The 15,108-nt window shown below is 33.0% G+C and overlaps 1 protein-coding gene across 1 annotated transcript in view; it reads right to left on the bottom strand.

Moving 5' to 3' along the window:
* LOC137390281 (titin homolog) overlaps positions 1-15,108 on the bottom strand; it is a 35,332-nt gene that overhangs the window by 19,414 nt on the left and 810 nt on the right. Inside the window, exons 2-7 of the mRNA XM_068076615.1 lie at positions 11,930-12,112; positions 11,303-11,482; positions 10,084-10,139; positions 3,484-3,508; positions 2,399-2,459; positions 67-123 (exon numbers count right to left, since the gene is read on the bottom strand). Of these exons, the coding sequence (XP_067932716.1) occupies positions 67-123; positions 2,399-2,459; positions 3,484-3,508; positions 10,084-10,139; positions 11,303-11,482; positions 11,930-12,112 (562 nt within the window). The remainder of the gene's footprint in view (positions 1-66; positions 124-2,398; positions 2,460-3,483; positions 3,509-10,083; positions 10,140-11,302; positions 11,483-11,929; positions 12,113-15,108) is intronic.

Here is a 15,108-nt window from a genome sequence, read left to right as displayed (position 1 = left end):
TGCCACCTTCCACCTACAACATGTTTGTGTCAGCTCACTCTAAATTATCAATTGCTGTTTACTCACTTCTCTGGGAGATTAGCAGCTGCTTTCTTTTTTAGTTTCTTCTGCTCTTTTTTTGGGCTGAAACGATAAAATGACATAAAACTTATATTCGAACTACTAAAACAGCAAAGGTGTCATAAAAACGATAAAACATTATATATGGAAAGTATCTTCGCTTTTTATCTAATGGTGAAAAGTTAGCTATAATAATGCTATATTCATATCAAATTGGTGGCTCACTAGCTATCTAACTTTTTATGTACAGTTTTGAAGGATTACTAGTTTTCCCACAAAGTTGAAAGGAAGATCTCATATTCGAGTTAAGTTAGGTCTCTCCTACTGCGTATATCAATGCAATATTTTTGAAATCTTTTATTCAAAGTTGTTATAAACTAACACTTTTGAATACTGAAACAGTGGCTTGTTTGTTACTATCTCATAACAATGCTTGTATGCAAGGTCAAACTAACTCAGGGAAAAAAAGTTCATTCGCTCAAGTCCTAGCATTGTCAATGTTCCTAGTTTGAGTCGAGATGACTTCATCTTTTGACACAACCAAAATATATTTAAACAGGATGTCAAAATTCCAACTAGGTGACCAATGAACTTGTTTTAGTAATCCCTTGTCACTATAACCTCTGTATTATCTTTAGTCAAAAGTGACAAGATATACTAAATACCAGTACAGACTTTTTTTCTATATGTGTGCATAAGGAAGTTAAAAAAGTAAGAGTTTCATGCACTGTCTTAACTTCATTGATATGACTAGACTAGTCATATCAATAAAGTTATGGTGCCTTATAATAGTCGTAGAGCCATATGATAACTAAATAACAAACAGTATTGCAGAAATTGATAAAATTAACTTTTCCCAACTTCATAACATAAGGTAAGTTTATGCCAACTGCCAGGCATCATTAAGTTTGATAAACTGTAGTCTCACTGGTACATAGAGTAGTAAGCTCATTGATAAGACAACTTCAAATCAGGCATATTAACTTAGCCAAAAACTGTCATTCATATAAAGGCATAAGCCTAGCCATAAGCATAAGCCTAGAATTAATGCATATAAAAGTTTGTTACAAAATCTTTATTCAAAATTAATTCATATTAAAAGTTACTCTTGAACATGTGTTTTAGCGCACTATCCAGTGTTCATATTATATATGGCGTCATATCATATGGTTTACCATTTTAACTCACATTCTGTAGGGCCATATTGTACAAGGCACATACTAACAGCAAACACACTTCATTATTAAAATTAAAGCAGACCTAGATGTTATGAGGCGTTTAGAAGCGGTGTTATGAAGGGGGAGCGCGTTTAACAGTACGCTGGTAGTTGTACTGCAGTGACTAATGATATGCTTTTTTTCTGTTGGACCAGACATGCGAAAATTAACACCTGCAGACTGAGCTCTCACTAGACATTTTTGTCTGATCATCATTTTATGTATTTTTATGTTAACAACAGTCAATCAAATTGCGGCTAAAAACTTGTCTTTCTGTCTAACTAGTCTACAGCAAACTCTGTTCTACAAATAATGTGTAGTATACAATATAAGAGATACTTTGCTGTTATTTTATCTCTAACAGCAAAGTGTTCTTCATATTATACATTATACTATAATTCATTCTACACTTAGTGTTTTGAGTACTTTTTCTTTATTGTTTACAAAACTAGCCTTTCTCACAATATATATCATATATAGTTTATTGTCAGAAGATTCATTTCAAATATAATTGCTTTTTGAAATGTGTTATAACAAAAATAAAACAAAAGGGCAATGATTTGCCACTAAAATCAATTAGTTTTACACATATTTTTAAATAACTTTTTCCACTAAGAAAACAGATATTACCCGAAACATTGTTAAGCAGCTAGCAATGAAGTTAGCAAAATAATTGTAAGATGTTACAAGCCTTTTGTATGCAAGCAAATGATACCAAATTATTTTTAAAAGGTTTTAATAGAGTTTGATGTCATTTTTTCACGATTTACTACTACCATGCTGCTTTGCTATTGCTCTGCTGTAAGCTAAAGTACTTTTAACTTATAATAAATGAATAAATTTTCAGCTATTCCTAATGTTACAAATTATTGCATTGCTCATGAGTGGATAACTCATAGAAGCCAGATTAAAACTGCTTTCTCACGTAGCTAAAAAATCCCCTCTAGGGTGTTAGTTTCCAAAGGCATACCTATAGCGTCATGGTAAAAATTGAAAATTATCGTCAAAACAAACACTTGATTAAATTTGGGTTGGTGGTAAATTTAGAAATGTGTCAGTTTGCTATTTGGTCATTAGTTGACCCTTTCTAAGCAGTCAGCACTTGAGTGGGTTATACTTACTTCGCTTTAGTTTGTCGATTCGCTTTCTTTGGTCCCATCTTGTAGATGAAGTCGAGCCTCTCTAACAGTAGTCAACAAGCCAGGTGTTCTGCAAACACATGTAATATCTAACAGTACTCAACAAGTCAGGTGTTCTGCAAACGCATGTAATGTGCATTATTTATATTATTTTTAGGCAAAATCTACTCAGCAGAAAAAGTACAAACTCATTGAAGCAATTGCTCACCAGCTGATCTATTTAAAATCACGCAGGCTTCAAATTCTATAAAGGTTTCAAGTTGACCAGCCAAATTAAACAAATATCTGGGAGAGATTTTCATAATTTTTGTTTTCCTTGCTATTAGAGAACTTTTGCAATGCACTTTATATGCATGTCTTCAATTCTGCCAGAAGATAACACCAGGGTAAAAAATAGATAGAGCACAAAATACCCATACAATGTACATCAGGGTAATATCTTTTCTTTGCCATAACCACATGAAAACAATGTTAGGGACAAAAATAGCAATCTATCCCTTTATCACTTTGAGCTATTGTGGAAGTGGTCTATCAGTTCCCTAACACATCTAGAGACTTATATAGCATTCTATCAGTTCCCAAACACCTCTAGAGACTTATATAACAGTCTAGCAGTTACCTAACACATCTAGAGACTTATATAGCAGTCTATCAGTTCCCTAACACATCTAGAGACTTATATAGCAGTCTATCAGTTCCTTAAAACATCTAGAGACTTATATTGCAGTCTATCAGTTTCCTAACACATGTAGAGACTTATATAGCAGTCTATCAGTTTCCTAACACATCTAGAGACTCCCGCGTAATCATCAATATCAAACTAAATGATCACCTCATAAATTTTAGGGTTGCTTATTCAAGAAAGCTTTTTAATTTTGTTTGCTGCAAAAAATACTAGTATAGCTAATATTCAATAATAAATAAATAAATTGCGAGTAGGCAAAAAAATTTATTTGAAGTGTTTCAATTTTTAAAATTTAAAAGTGAAATTAATTTGATTTGATACTTATTATATACCAAATTCTTTTAGCATGAACATTTGACTATTTAACAAGCATTACAAGTACTTGACAGCACTTGTTGTGGCTTCTCCTGTAACAAAAGACAATGTGTCTTTTTTGAGTTTGATAAACCCTGATGGTGTCTATTGGTGATAAAAAATTAATTAGCAGTCTATAATTCAACCAATTTTTCTGTAAAACTAGTGCAGTGCGTCCGCAAGTGACGATGTTCCCGTTTCACGGGGTTTTAGTCTCTCTCGATGTGGAACACGATGTTTTTCCTCCCTCATATGACATTGTTTTTGCCATTTGATAGCAACACAAAAATTTTTTACAGATTTTCAAATGTGGCAGTTGGTTTGCTGAATACATCAGAATAATAGAGATGCCAATATGCTATGTGTTGAAATCCCTCCCACAACGCATTAAAGAGATGTGATGCTCGCTTTCTTTTTTGGCTCAGCATTCTCCGTACTTTGTAAATGCTCGATAATGCATAAGTGAAATGAAAGTTAGTTAAAAAATGAGTTAAATTAAAAGTTCATTGAGCATTTTAGCATTTACGTGTAATATAATACTAGCTAGATGTTTGGCTTCAATTAAAAAATTTTGGCACAGAAAGTACAATTTTAATCATCATATACCTTTCTCATTCTCACTTTTAAATGAAAATGTTTGTTCATTTCTGTGTACTGCGTTTATTTCTGTGTACTGCGTTTATTTCTATGCAATTTATATTATACTGGCTGCAGTGCTTTTTGCAGCTCTTTACTGTTTGCAACAGTTTTTTTGGCAATATGAGTTTGTGCATTTTTCTTCACATAGGGGACGACATTTTTTGTATGGTTAAATGCATAACCCTAGCTGGAGTGTAAAGCATAAAGTCATAAAAGATTTGCAGGTGTAATAGGTAGGTGCACAATTATTTCAAAGTATAACTAGCTAGACAGCGTAATGTATTGTATAGATACATATCTACAGAGCTGGAGGTTCTGAGTTCAAATTCAGGACAAAGCAAATTTTGTATACCCAAAACTCTATAGCTATAACTGGGCATGCGAACAAACAGACAGAATAGAAACAAACATTGCGATTTATATATATACATACATATACAGAAATGAAAGGTTTTTGTTATATATATGTATACAAATCATCTGATAAGTGCTTCTTCTGATCATGAAACTAAATAGTAACAAAAGGGTTTTAACCATAACTTTTAAACTTTCATTTCTGTTTAACAGGTTCTATTTTATAATATCGAGCACTGTGTGGGAAGCTTACTCAAAGTAATATATATATATATATACACATATATATACATATACACACACACATATATATATATATATATACACACACACATATATATATACATATACACATATATATATATTATATGTGTATATGTGTATATATATATATACATATATATTATATGTGTATATATATATACATGTACATATATATATGTATATACATATATATATATACATTTAAATTTACTATGAACCTCAACTTGTTACACGCATATGATGTAACCACACATTAATTGGTTTTGTTAATTCATTAATCAAAGGTCCTAATTTTGATATAATGATGTTAAAGGAAGAAGACAAGGGTTTCCTTGTAACAAAGCTAAAGTTAATAGATTAAAACTATAAGTTAGCTATAGTTATTAAGATTGATATATCATTTTGTCACTAATTTTTAATAAGTACAGTGCATATATAAAACTTATGTTTTTCAACGATTAGTGTTCGCATTAAACAATTACTCTAGATTTTTATACCCTGCTATACCTTTGATGCCAACACCGGAACGAATTAATGTCGTATGGCAGAGATGCACTGTACCTCAATTTTGTGTTCATCAACACAAACCTGAGTGTGTGAAGTTCTGATGACCAGACTTCATGTTTGATGACTACTGATCATGTTTAAACGCTAAGTTTTGCTACTTCTTGTCTGTTATAAGGAAACTAAACTAAAACTGTCATGACAAACATTGATAAATAAATAACATAGAACTTTTCCTGCAGCACTCAAAAATGGATGCAGTTGAAAATTACAGAGAAAATAATTTTTAGTATATCTGTGTAGCTTTAATAGAAAAAGTATAAAACTACAGTATGTGCAATCAAAACCATAAAGAAAACTTACCTTATACTTTTGCAACAATGCGGTAGTACAGTAAAGGTTTACAAGTAAAAATCCTCTACGGTGTCAAACACTAAACTGAAGACCTCTAGCATAATGAGGCATATAATTAGTGCAGATAAAGCTGAAGCGCAGAAATAGCCAGCCTAAATAGCAGATTAGGCTTGCTTTTTAAAAATAGCAGAAATGTCATCCGATTGAAATACAGTATAGCCTACATGTATATTGGAAAATATCCGCTTTTTATCCAGTGATGAAAAGTTAGCTATAATAATGCTATATTCATATCATAGCGGTAGCTCAGCAACTATCTAACTGTCTATGTACAGCTTTGAAAGATTGCCAGCTTTCCAACAAAATTGAAAGGAAATTCTCATTTGAGTGGAATTGGTTCTCTCCTACTGCATATAGTATGTACATTAAAAATGTTACCAGAAGCCATGTTTTAGAGAACTTTTTTTGAAATTTTGGTTTCAGCAGCAATTTATATATTTATTCAGAAATGTGTAGCTCTTTTTTCATTAGCTGTTTCTGGCTCCATACAGTAGGTTCTCTTTACCTAGAGTACGACTGAAGTTTTCTGTTTGCACTGCATGTGGCTATCATGCCTTTATAAAAAGTGGCAATAGGCTGTTTTTGTTGCAGAGCTGATCTTTAGACATTGTAATAAAAACTCAAAAATTCACCGAGCGTTGAAAGTTTATGACTGCTAGCAGCTTTATGCTAGTCTAAGATGCTGAACCAGTTATATCCGTTTCTACTTGCTAGTATGACACTATACTGTACGACAGAATAGCAGTTGGATCAAATGTTGATTTGTTTGAAAATACAGATAAACTATCAAAAAGCAAAACGAAGTTTGCATTTTTAGTAGTATTTATTTTGTATAAAAGATATGGCATTTAGTGATGATTTTGAATTCTAAAAGGTTATTTCTAAAAAGGCTTTCCTTCAAAGCAATTGCTCTAAGTGTTTAGAAGAAGCAGCTACTGTTCAATTCTAGAAAGTTACAAAATCACTTTTTGTAACACTCTATAGACATTTCTACAGAAATGCAAATTTAAGGTTGTGTATAGGCACACAACAGTTTTTATCTGAGCAGAAAATGTGGCGTAGCTTTCAAAATTGTGAAAACTTTTACAAACTAGATTCAGGTAGAGAAAAATCAGAGGATTTTATTATTGTCACGAGACACTCACTGATACATGCATGTACATTAAATATTATTTGCATAGCTTCCACTTCCCTACCTTACACTTTGAACTGTGTATCTATAAGCGCCAGTAGACTAGTTTACTGTCCTAGTAACATAGGATAACGTCTTATTAATGCGAAGACAACTACACATAATTATATTGACTTCTGATCTGATCACTTACAACACAGTAGCCTGAGTTTAGGTATAAAAAAAGCTCTATTATAGCAAGTTCTTACTACAAAAAAACTTTCTAAAGCGGTTCCCAATCAGATTTTCAAAAGATTTTGCTACAGCATGCTTTCCCATAATACTGCAGTAACTCTGATTACATCACTGTTCACAAACTACTAAAATATTGTTCTTGTGAGTTAAAATAAAAACATAGGTTGAGTCTAGGATGGAAGATTTTAAGTATTAAGTAGCTAAACCTGTATCATGATATACCAACCCTCTCTGCATACATAAAGGCATAAACTAATCTCAACATTTTTCCCCTCGTTGAAGCATGAAACTGATGAATACTGGCTTTTAACAATACTTTGTCACTGTTTTCCAAAAAATTTCGTAGCATTTCAGGAGAGAAAGTCTCTCCACTGAAATTGGTAAAACTTGCTCAAGTCAAGTCAAGCAAATGGGGCAAGTCTCTCCAGTTTTCATCACCCACTAAAGATGGAGTTTAACACAAAGAAAAGAGAACACAACTCTAAATATGTCAATACGTAAGGTTATTTGAATGGAGCCAGCATAAAATTACCTGCACACATAGATGCAAAATTACACAAAGGCTGCATGCTACCAAGGTTTTGGCTTTGAACATTTTCCAAGTATTTTCTTGCAAGGTTAACACGACAAGCAATTTTCTCGCTCGTTTTGCGAAAAGTATTTTCATTAGACGGATTAAGCTTGTGCAGTTTAATTTTTTGTATATGTACTGATCCCATAGTTTGCATGTTACGGCACATAGAACTGGCTTTCATGTCTATCAGATTGAACTTGAGTGGTTAAACTATAGCGTGAAAAGTTCTATTTGATTTGGCTTTTACTCAGCACAAAATATCACATTTATGAATTTACCACTTAACCATTTCTGCCTGTCTCCAGCTGCGCCATGCCCTCTCCGTGAGGCATGATAGCAGTTACATCATCATGTTAGGTGGTAGTATATATGCTTGGTTCTTAATGTATCTACTTGAGATGAGTATTTCTCGCTGCTCTCTAACAATAGACTTGCAGTTGAATGATGCTTCATAACTCTATCAGAGAAGAGCTAATCTATTTTAATAAAGTTGCTTTTGTTGTTTTGTGTGCTTGTACACAAGTGTATGAGTGCATACACACAAGTGCATGAGTGTGTGTACACAAGTGCGTGAGTGTATGTACACAAGTGCGTGAGTGCATGTACACAAGTGCATGTACACAAGTGCATGTGTGCTTGTACACAAGTGCGGGATTGCATATACACAAGTGCATGAGTGCATGTACACAAGTGTGTGAGCGCATGCTGTATTCTGCGTGTCTGTATGTGCATGCATGTGGGTGTGCACGTGAGCGTGCATGCATATGTGTGCCTGTGTGTGCACACACCTGTTTGTGTGTGTATGCGTGCACATGTGTGTGCATGCACATGTGTGTATGCAAGCACGTGTGTTCATGTGTGTGTGCGTGCATGTGTGAGTGTGCATGTGTGCATATGTGTGTGCATATGTGCGTATGTGTGCCAGTTTGCCTCTGTTTCAGTCTATGTAAACACTACGCAGTTCCACATTTTGGTCAATTCCTTTTTAACTGTACACGTATATGCTTTGTGCCTTCCGTCACATCACCAAATTTTTTTTTCAAAACAATGCTGATTGTTACTTAGAGTCTTGTTGTAGGTAACACAAATAGTAAAAACGCTATCTGTCATACAAATGGGAAAGGCCTGTATTATTAGATTAATGCTTAAAAGTAAGAACTTGTCTTCTCATGTTCTGTTTAAAAGGGCATTATTTTTTTACGCAAAGGTTCATACATCCAGCAGAACAGCCATTCACACTACTAATATAATCTTACCAAAGTCATTGTTATTGGTTTTTATAACTTTTCTTTATTCATCCAGTTTTTGAAAATCATAAAATAACACTGTTCTAAACATTATTGTACTAAAAAATACAATGACTGCAATAATAGCTATAATCTTCTATAAAAATAACATAAGAAAACTTTTTAATTTAATGGGTATGTCAAAACCTAAGCTAACAAATGATTTTTCAGGAGGATTTATTCGGGAAATAGAAAATACCGTGTCATTTGGCGGGCTTTACTTATGTCTTGTTTTCTTGCAAACTTTTTTCTTTTATTCAATCATCAAAGTGTTTGGCAAATGAGTCACTGAAAGTGTAAAGGAACTATAATGTTAACATTCATTCTGTCATCAGATTTACAAATATTGCTAAAAACAAACTGTTAATCATTTAACAGTTGTTGTTGGTTATTTTTCTTCCAGCAATCTAGAAATGAAGCCTGTGCTTATTCTGTTTATGTTCTGTTATGCTCTGTACATGCTCTGTACATGCTCTATGTATGTTTCAATTGGTCAGTTTTGAAGCATCGGGTCTATTCCAGTGGTTGATTAAGCTGATGGCGATGAGAGGAAATAGAAAGCATTGATAGCATTGATAGCAATCATTAATGGATTAATTAATGCATTTTGCTACGCATACATGTACATGTATGCGTAGGGTAATGGAAGTCTCTACTGCATCTAGCACTGTGAAATGTACACAAGCAACACTCAAACTGCATCTAATGCTTCACACCGTGCATTAGGTAAAACCGCCACTGCAGTATTTTCAATTACTTCGCATTGGCAAATAGTTGCACTGTACACTATGTATACCGTGTACTGAGTAGTAAGAGTGTCTAATGCTATAATACTGCACAGCAATGACATGTTTACTACTGCCACTGCACTGCCAGTGCAAACACATGGATATCTTGACAAGTATTTACTGCAATTGAAACTGAATTTTAGATCTGGGCATTAGTGAGTACATATCAATGCAAAGTTATGATTCTCTAGTTATGACCGCAACACTGTTAGAATGGAAGAATTGTAAAGCTGTGAGATAAATATTGAAACCTACTATTTACTTTTCAAACATGCAAAGTTTGTTTGCCACCGTCTGTTAAAAACTAAACTTTTAAAAGTTGAAGCATGTGATGTCAAACCTATACCTTTCGGTAACACTTGAGCCATTAAATTTATTTGTAGTTGTTTTCTATCTCAGAAAATCTTGAGTTCAAAGTCCCAGTTGCAGTAATGCTTACTGGATTTCGTAAGCATATCTCCAGCCTTTGTAATTTCTCTTCCATCTCTTGTAGAGCTGTAAGAATAAGATAACCAGGAGTATACGAGCAGCATTCATATGACACTCTATATTTATTTACAAATGGCTAAAGTCACACTAATACGAATAGTATAAGTTTGAGGTCATTCACCTTTAGACTGCTTGCAATGAATTTGCATTAAATTATATTGACCAATTAGTTTGAAGTTTATCTTTTATCAATTATTAAGCAGTAGTTTGGTTGTCTAGCAAAAAATATAATAGGAACTACAAGAAGCAATGCGCTTATTAAAATTACCATCAAGTTGAAACATCTTTAAACAAAATTACATATGCTTTAATTTTTAGAGCTAATATTATAGCAGTATACTCATTGAATTTAAAAAATACAGAATAAAAGATAATTTTAAATCCTTAGTCATTGACAAGGATTCTTTACACCAGCTCATTTGAAATGTTAGTTGAATTCCATCATTATATCCTGTAATGACTGTTAATATTGAAAGTTTTCTAAAACAATACATAGTCATATATAAGATATTTTAGCTTTTTTTCACAAACTGCAAAAATTGGTTTAGAATCAATATTTTCTAATAGCTTACAATCTACAAAACTTTTCTAAAAGTTTATTAAACAAAAATGTATGACTGGTGTTTTAGCTCACACAAAAACATAGAATAGCTCATTAATCTATTGTACAGTGGAAAGTGGAAGATTTGTCAATAAATTGAGATTTTTTTTTAAATCAAGCCAAGTTTCGTTTTTTTGCTGAAGCTTTTTTGTTACAAAACAATAAGTTTAGGCTGCACTATAGAGCCTTTTGTTTATGTAGACTCTCTTTCGTCATTATTGGCAAAAATCATGCACAGATTTTTAAACTTAAAAACAGTTTTCAATCACTCTGAACAAGATTGTGAACAATAGCGCTACTGTCAGAGTTCCAAGATATATTCCATACTCACTCTTTTCATGTTACGGAGCATTTAAGGATCTTCACAACATCAAACCAGTTTCTAACTACAGCACATCCCATTGACAGTTGACTTTAATAGACATGTTGTGTTATACTGATGTTCCACAAACCAATATTATAATATTCTACTGAACAGCTATTTCTGATTTCCATAGAATTAAAATGTATATTAATAGCTAAGCACCATTTCCAGATATAATTTCTAGAGAGCGAGTAACATGCATACCCTGTTTATGCTGGTCTGACTGAACTGCTAAAATGGCTCTCAGCTCATCTATTTCCTTCTGCTGTATCTTAATCTCTTTCTGTTGCACCTGACTTTCTCTTTTTAGAAGTGAAAGTTCTTGCTGCTGCTTCTCTGTTTGCTTATTTAGCTTTTCCAATTTATCTTGCGTCTTCCTCAACGCTGTGAAGAGACATTGTTGTTATCATCGACCTGGAGCAAATTTCTTTCAAGTCTCTCAAGTTTTAACAGTTTCTTAATATTAATTCTTCTATTTTGACTATATTGTGTTTCGCTACCAGCTGGACATCTGATCCTTTACTTCTCCCTAATTCCTTCTTTAATCTCTGTTATTTCCTACTGATATTCCTTACTCTACAACCTCTCCACCACTTTTCAACTTTTCAATTATCTTATGACCACATATTCTTGTTGGCTACCCACTTATTTAATCATTTCCCTTTCCCTCTCTAACTTGTGCTCTTTTCTAATTTTCTCTGCTTTTTCACTTCCTTCGTCAGCTCATTTTCACTATTTTTAACTTAAATTTGATTGTTTTGCTTTTTTTTCTACTCTCTCCTCCCTACCCCATTCCCTTTTCCTTTACTTTTCATCACTTTTACCATGTACCTTGTTTTTCCCTTTCATTTTTTCTCCTTTCTATCTTCTCTTTATTCGCTTTTCTTTGTTCCACTTTTTGTCTTTCTTTTTTTTCTTTCTCTTCCTTCATTTCTTCTCTTTCTTTTATTTTCTCTGCTTTTGCCATATCTGTTATTTCTTCTTCTTTTTTGTGTTTCTTTTTGCTGTTACTATCTGCAACATAAACATATTTATATATACGTGACTATGTAATATAAAGCATATAGCTCTCGTTAAACTTAAATCTATTCATATTTGAGTTTACTTTATGGTACATAGTATCCTTGATACTGTCAAGTCTAGAAAGTCTCACTACTTGCATCTCTGTCATTACTCACAGAAAGTTTAACTTTCTGCTTATGGCTTGTTTGGCTCATTGCTTTCAGCACATCGTAACTATTAGTTTTGCAATACAAAGTGCGCTAGCCATTCTGACAGCGCATCTACAATCAAAAATGTGTAAACTATTCTGGAAATGCTGTTTTAGCTCTGGAATTGAATGTTACAAAGAAAGACCCTTCCAAAATTTAAAACTCTCATCGCTTGATTACGTACGTAAAACATCCATCATAGCTAATCCAGATTTAGAAAAGTATCTTAAATTAAATCTGTAGCCTGGTCAGGCATATTTTGCTGGGTTGTCACCAAACAAAATTTTGACATTATTAATACATGTACATGTATATTCCTACAGCTCTCTCCTATATTTTTTTACTAATACTGCTGGTATAAAAGATGAATGATTACTTTTTGATGAGAAAACTACTTGAATTAAGAGTTTTGAAACTGGTAGGCTATTGGCTATTAGCACATTTTTTAGAAACTTAAGTTCCTCATGCTGCTCTACGCCATACTTGGGCTCATCATTTTGCTTTGCATAAAACTTGAGTTCACCATTTCCTCTGAGCCAATGATAAAATCTTTAGCATGAGGAGCAAAAATCAGTAGCCAATTTTTATTCAGACTAATTTATTGCTTGTCCATAAAATCAACACAAATGATAAAGCAACACGTAAGGGAAGCTATTAGATTTGCAAAAATACTCTGACACAAGATGTTACCTGTCAGGAGAAACTGACAGTAGTAACTTTTCTTTACAAAAACTTAGAACATTTTTGCATGTTTCGCATGAATTCTATAGCTATTTATTTTAAGACTTTCCACTTGAAACTTTAAATTTTTGAAAAACAAAAGTTGCTTTATTATTGATTAAAAGCATCTCCTGCCTACAATCTTTATTATAATAAGACCAGTGTCCATCTGTCTGTCCGTTCATCTGTCCAAAGCATCAGGAAAAACTTCAGACTCAAAGACGCACACTACTACCATGTCTCTCAATCAACTTACTATGTCAAGGAATAATTATGGATGTAGTAATTTCTGAAGATGATCTCTCACTGTGCACGGAACTGCAAACCACATTTCTTATGTAATAGATTCAACTCTTTGTTGTAAAAGAAACTCTTGGCGTGAGAGAATCAAGTTATTGAATGTGTGGAATGGTTTTGTCTAGTACTAAAATGAGGCAGATCTACAGTAAGTTTTAGTATTAACCAAAAACTATGAAAGTTAGTTTTTTTTAAGAATTGCGAACATATTGTAATAAAACTCTTTCTAAATAAACTTTTTCTAAATAAAGTGTTGATCATTTCAAACTACACTACATATATATTTACTTGAGGTTTCTAGTTTTAGCAGTTTCTTATTTCTTTTTCTAGAGAAAATGATAAACACATGTTAGTTATTTGATATCATACAATCCTTCATATTATATGAAAGATGCTTTCAACCTTTTGTCACTTACTGCACGTAAAGTTTTTTAGTATAAACTTTAATTTTAAATATTTTTAATGAGCTAAAGTTAAATCACCAACATCGTTTGAAGGAAGGTTTTCATCACTCTACATAAAAAAACTATATTAATGACTGTACACCCTTTTTTAAGACTAAGGCTACCAAAGGCAGATGCATTTTTAAACAAACCATATTTCAGTCAGTCGAAAACTCTTTCTTCTTGTTGTGGCACATAACCTGTTTAGAGTCACCACAGCAGTTTTTATTTTCAATTTCTTTTGGCCTTCTATTGTCAAATTTGTTCTCAGATCTTTCAGGTCTTCCTTGAAATTATCGAAAAACATGCTGCAGTTTTCACTGCCTTCTTGCCTTGAACGGCTTTTTCTTCAGCATTTAATTTTCATGTACTCGTTATTTCTCCTCAAGACCTAACCCGTCTCAACCTTCTTGCCTTTAATTTTTTTTCTGCATTAACTTATCTTCATTTAAATAAAATTATTACAAAGTATATTTGGCAGAATGTTCAAAGACTAAAGTTTTAGTACAATTATCTCCACACGCATCCTTGTGAGTAATAGGAAGCTGTAAACCAAAGCTAGACTAAAAATAAATGAAAACCTCTAAAATAAATGTATTGAGTCAGGTGAGTAGCATTGAGTAGAGACATTTTCAATTGCTTTAGGTTAAATGTGTTCGTCTGTTTCTTTTCAATTTCTTAAAATATTTTCCAAGACAGGTCAGCATGGGCTTCTTATATGTTTGCATAATTATTTGTCAGACTTTTGATTTCGGTTCTTTGAGTGTTCAAGCCTCAAGTAAAATGCTTGTTGGTTTTCTTTTGTTTTTGTTTGGGTGAAGGGTATACGACTACAAACTTGGCTGATTAACAGAGGAATGGCCAATCAGCACATTAGAGAAATTGAACCAATCAGAGTGGTTGACCAGAACTACGATAGACTCTCTTATAACGTCAAGTCTACATGATGTAAAGAATTCATCTAAAGCTTTTGCGTGTTACCTACAAAATTTTATTAAACATTAAATAGGGCCAGAGTGTCCTGGAGAGCAGTTGCAAGCCTAGTTAAATTAGCAGTTGTAGATCTTGCATCCTAGACTAGTACTGTTAGGCTGTCAAACAATACCTTTTGCATTTGAGTGAAGTAAACTACACACCATATTACAGACAAATGACTTATAAAGCTCTGCTTCAACTCTACATAATGGTGGACAGAGTTCAGCAGCCATGATGTAATATTCTGATGTGATATTTTGTTGCGAAATGCTGATACATTACTCTGATACAATACGCTGGTGCTGATATATGCTGACAATATGCTGACAATATGCTGATAAGATATGCTGATATATGCTGACAA

This window comes from Watersipora subatra, chromosome 3, assembly GCF_963576615.1.
Source record: "Watersipora subatra chromosome 3, tzWatSuba1.1, whole genome shotgun sequence".
NCBI lineage: Eukaryota > Metazoa > Bryozoa > Gymnolaemata > Cheilostomatida > Watersiporidae > Watersipora > Watersipora subatra.
This window is presented reverse-complemented; position numbering and strand designations above follow the sequence as displayed.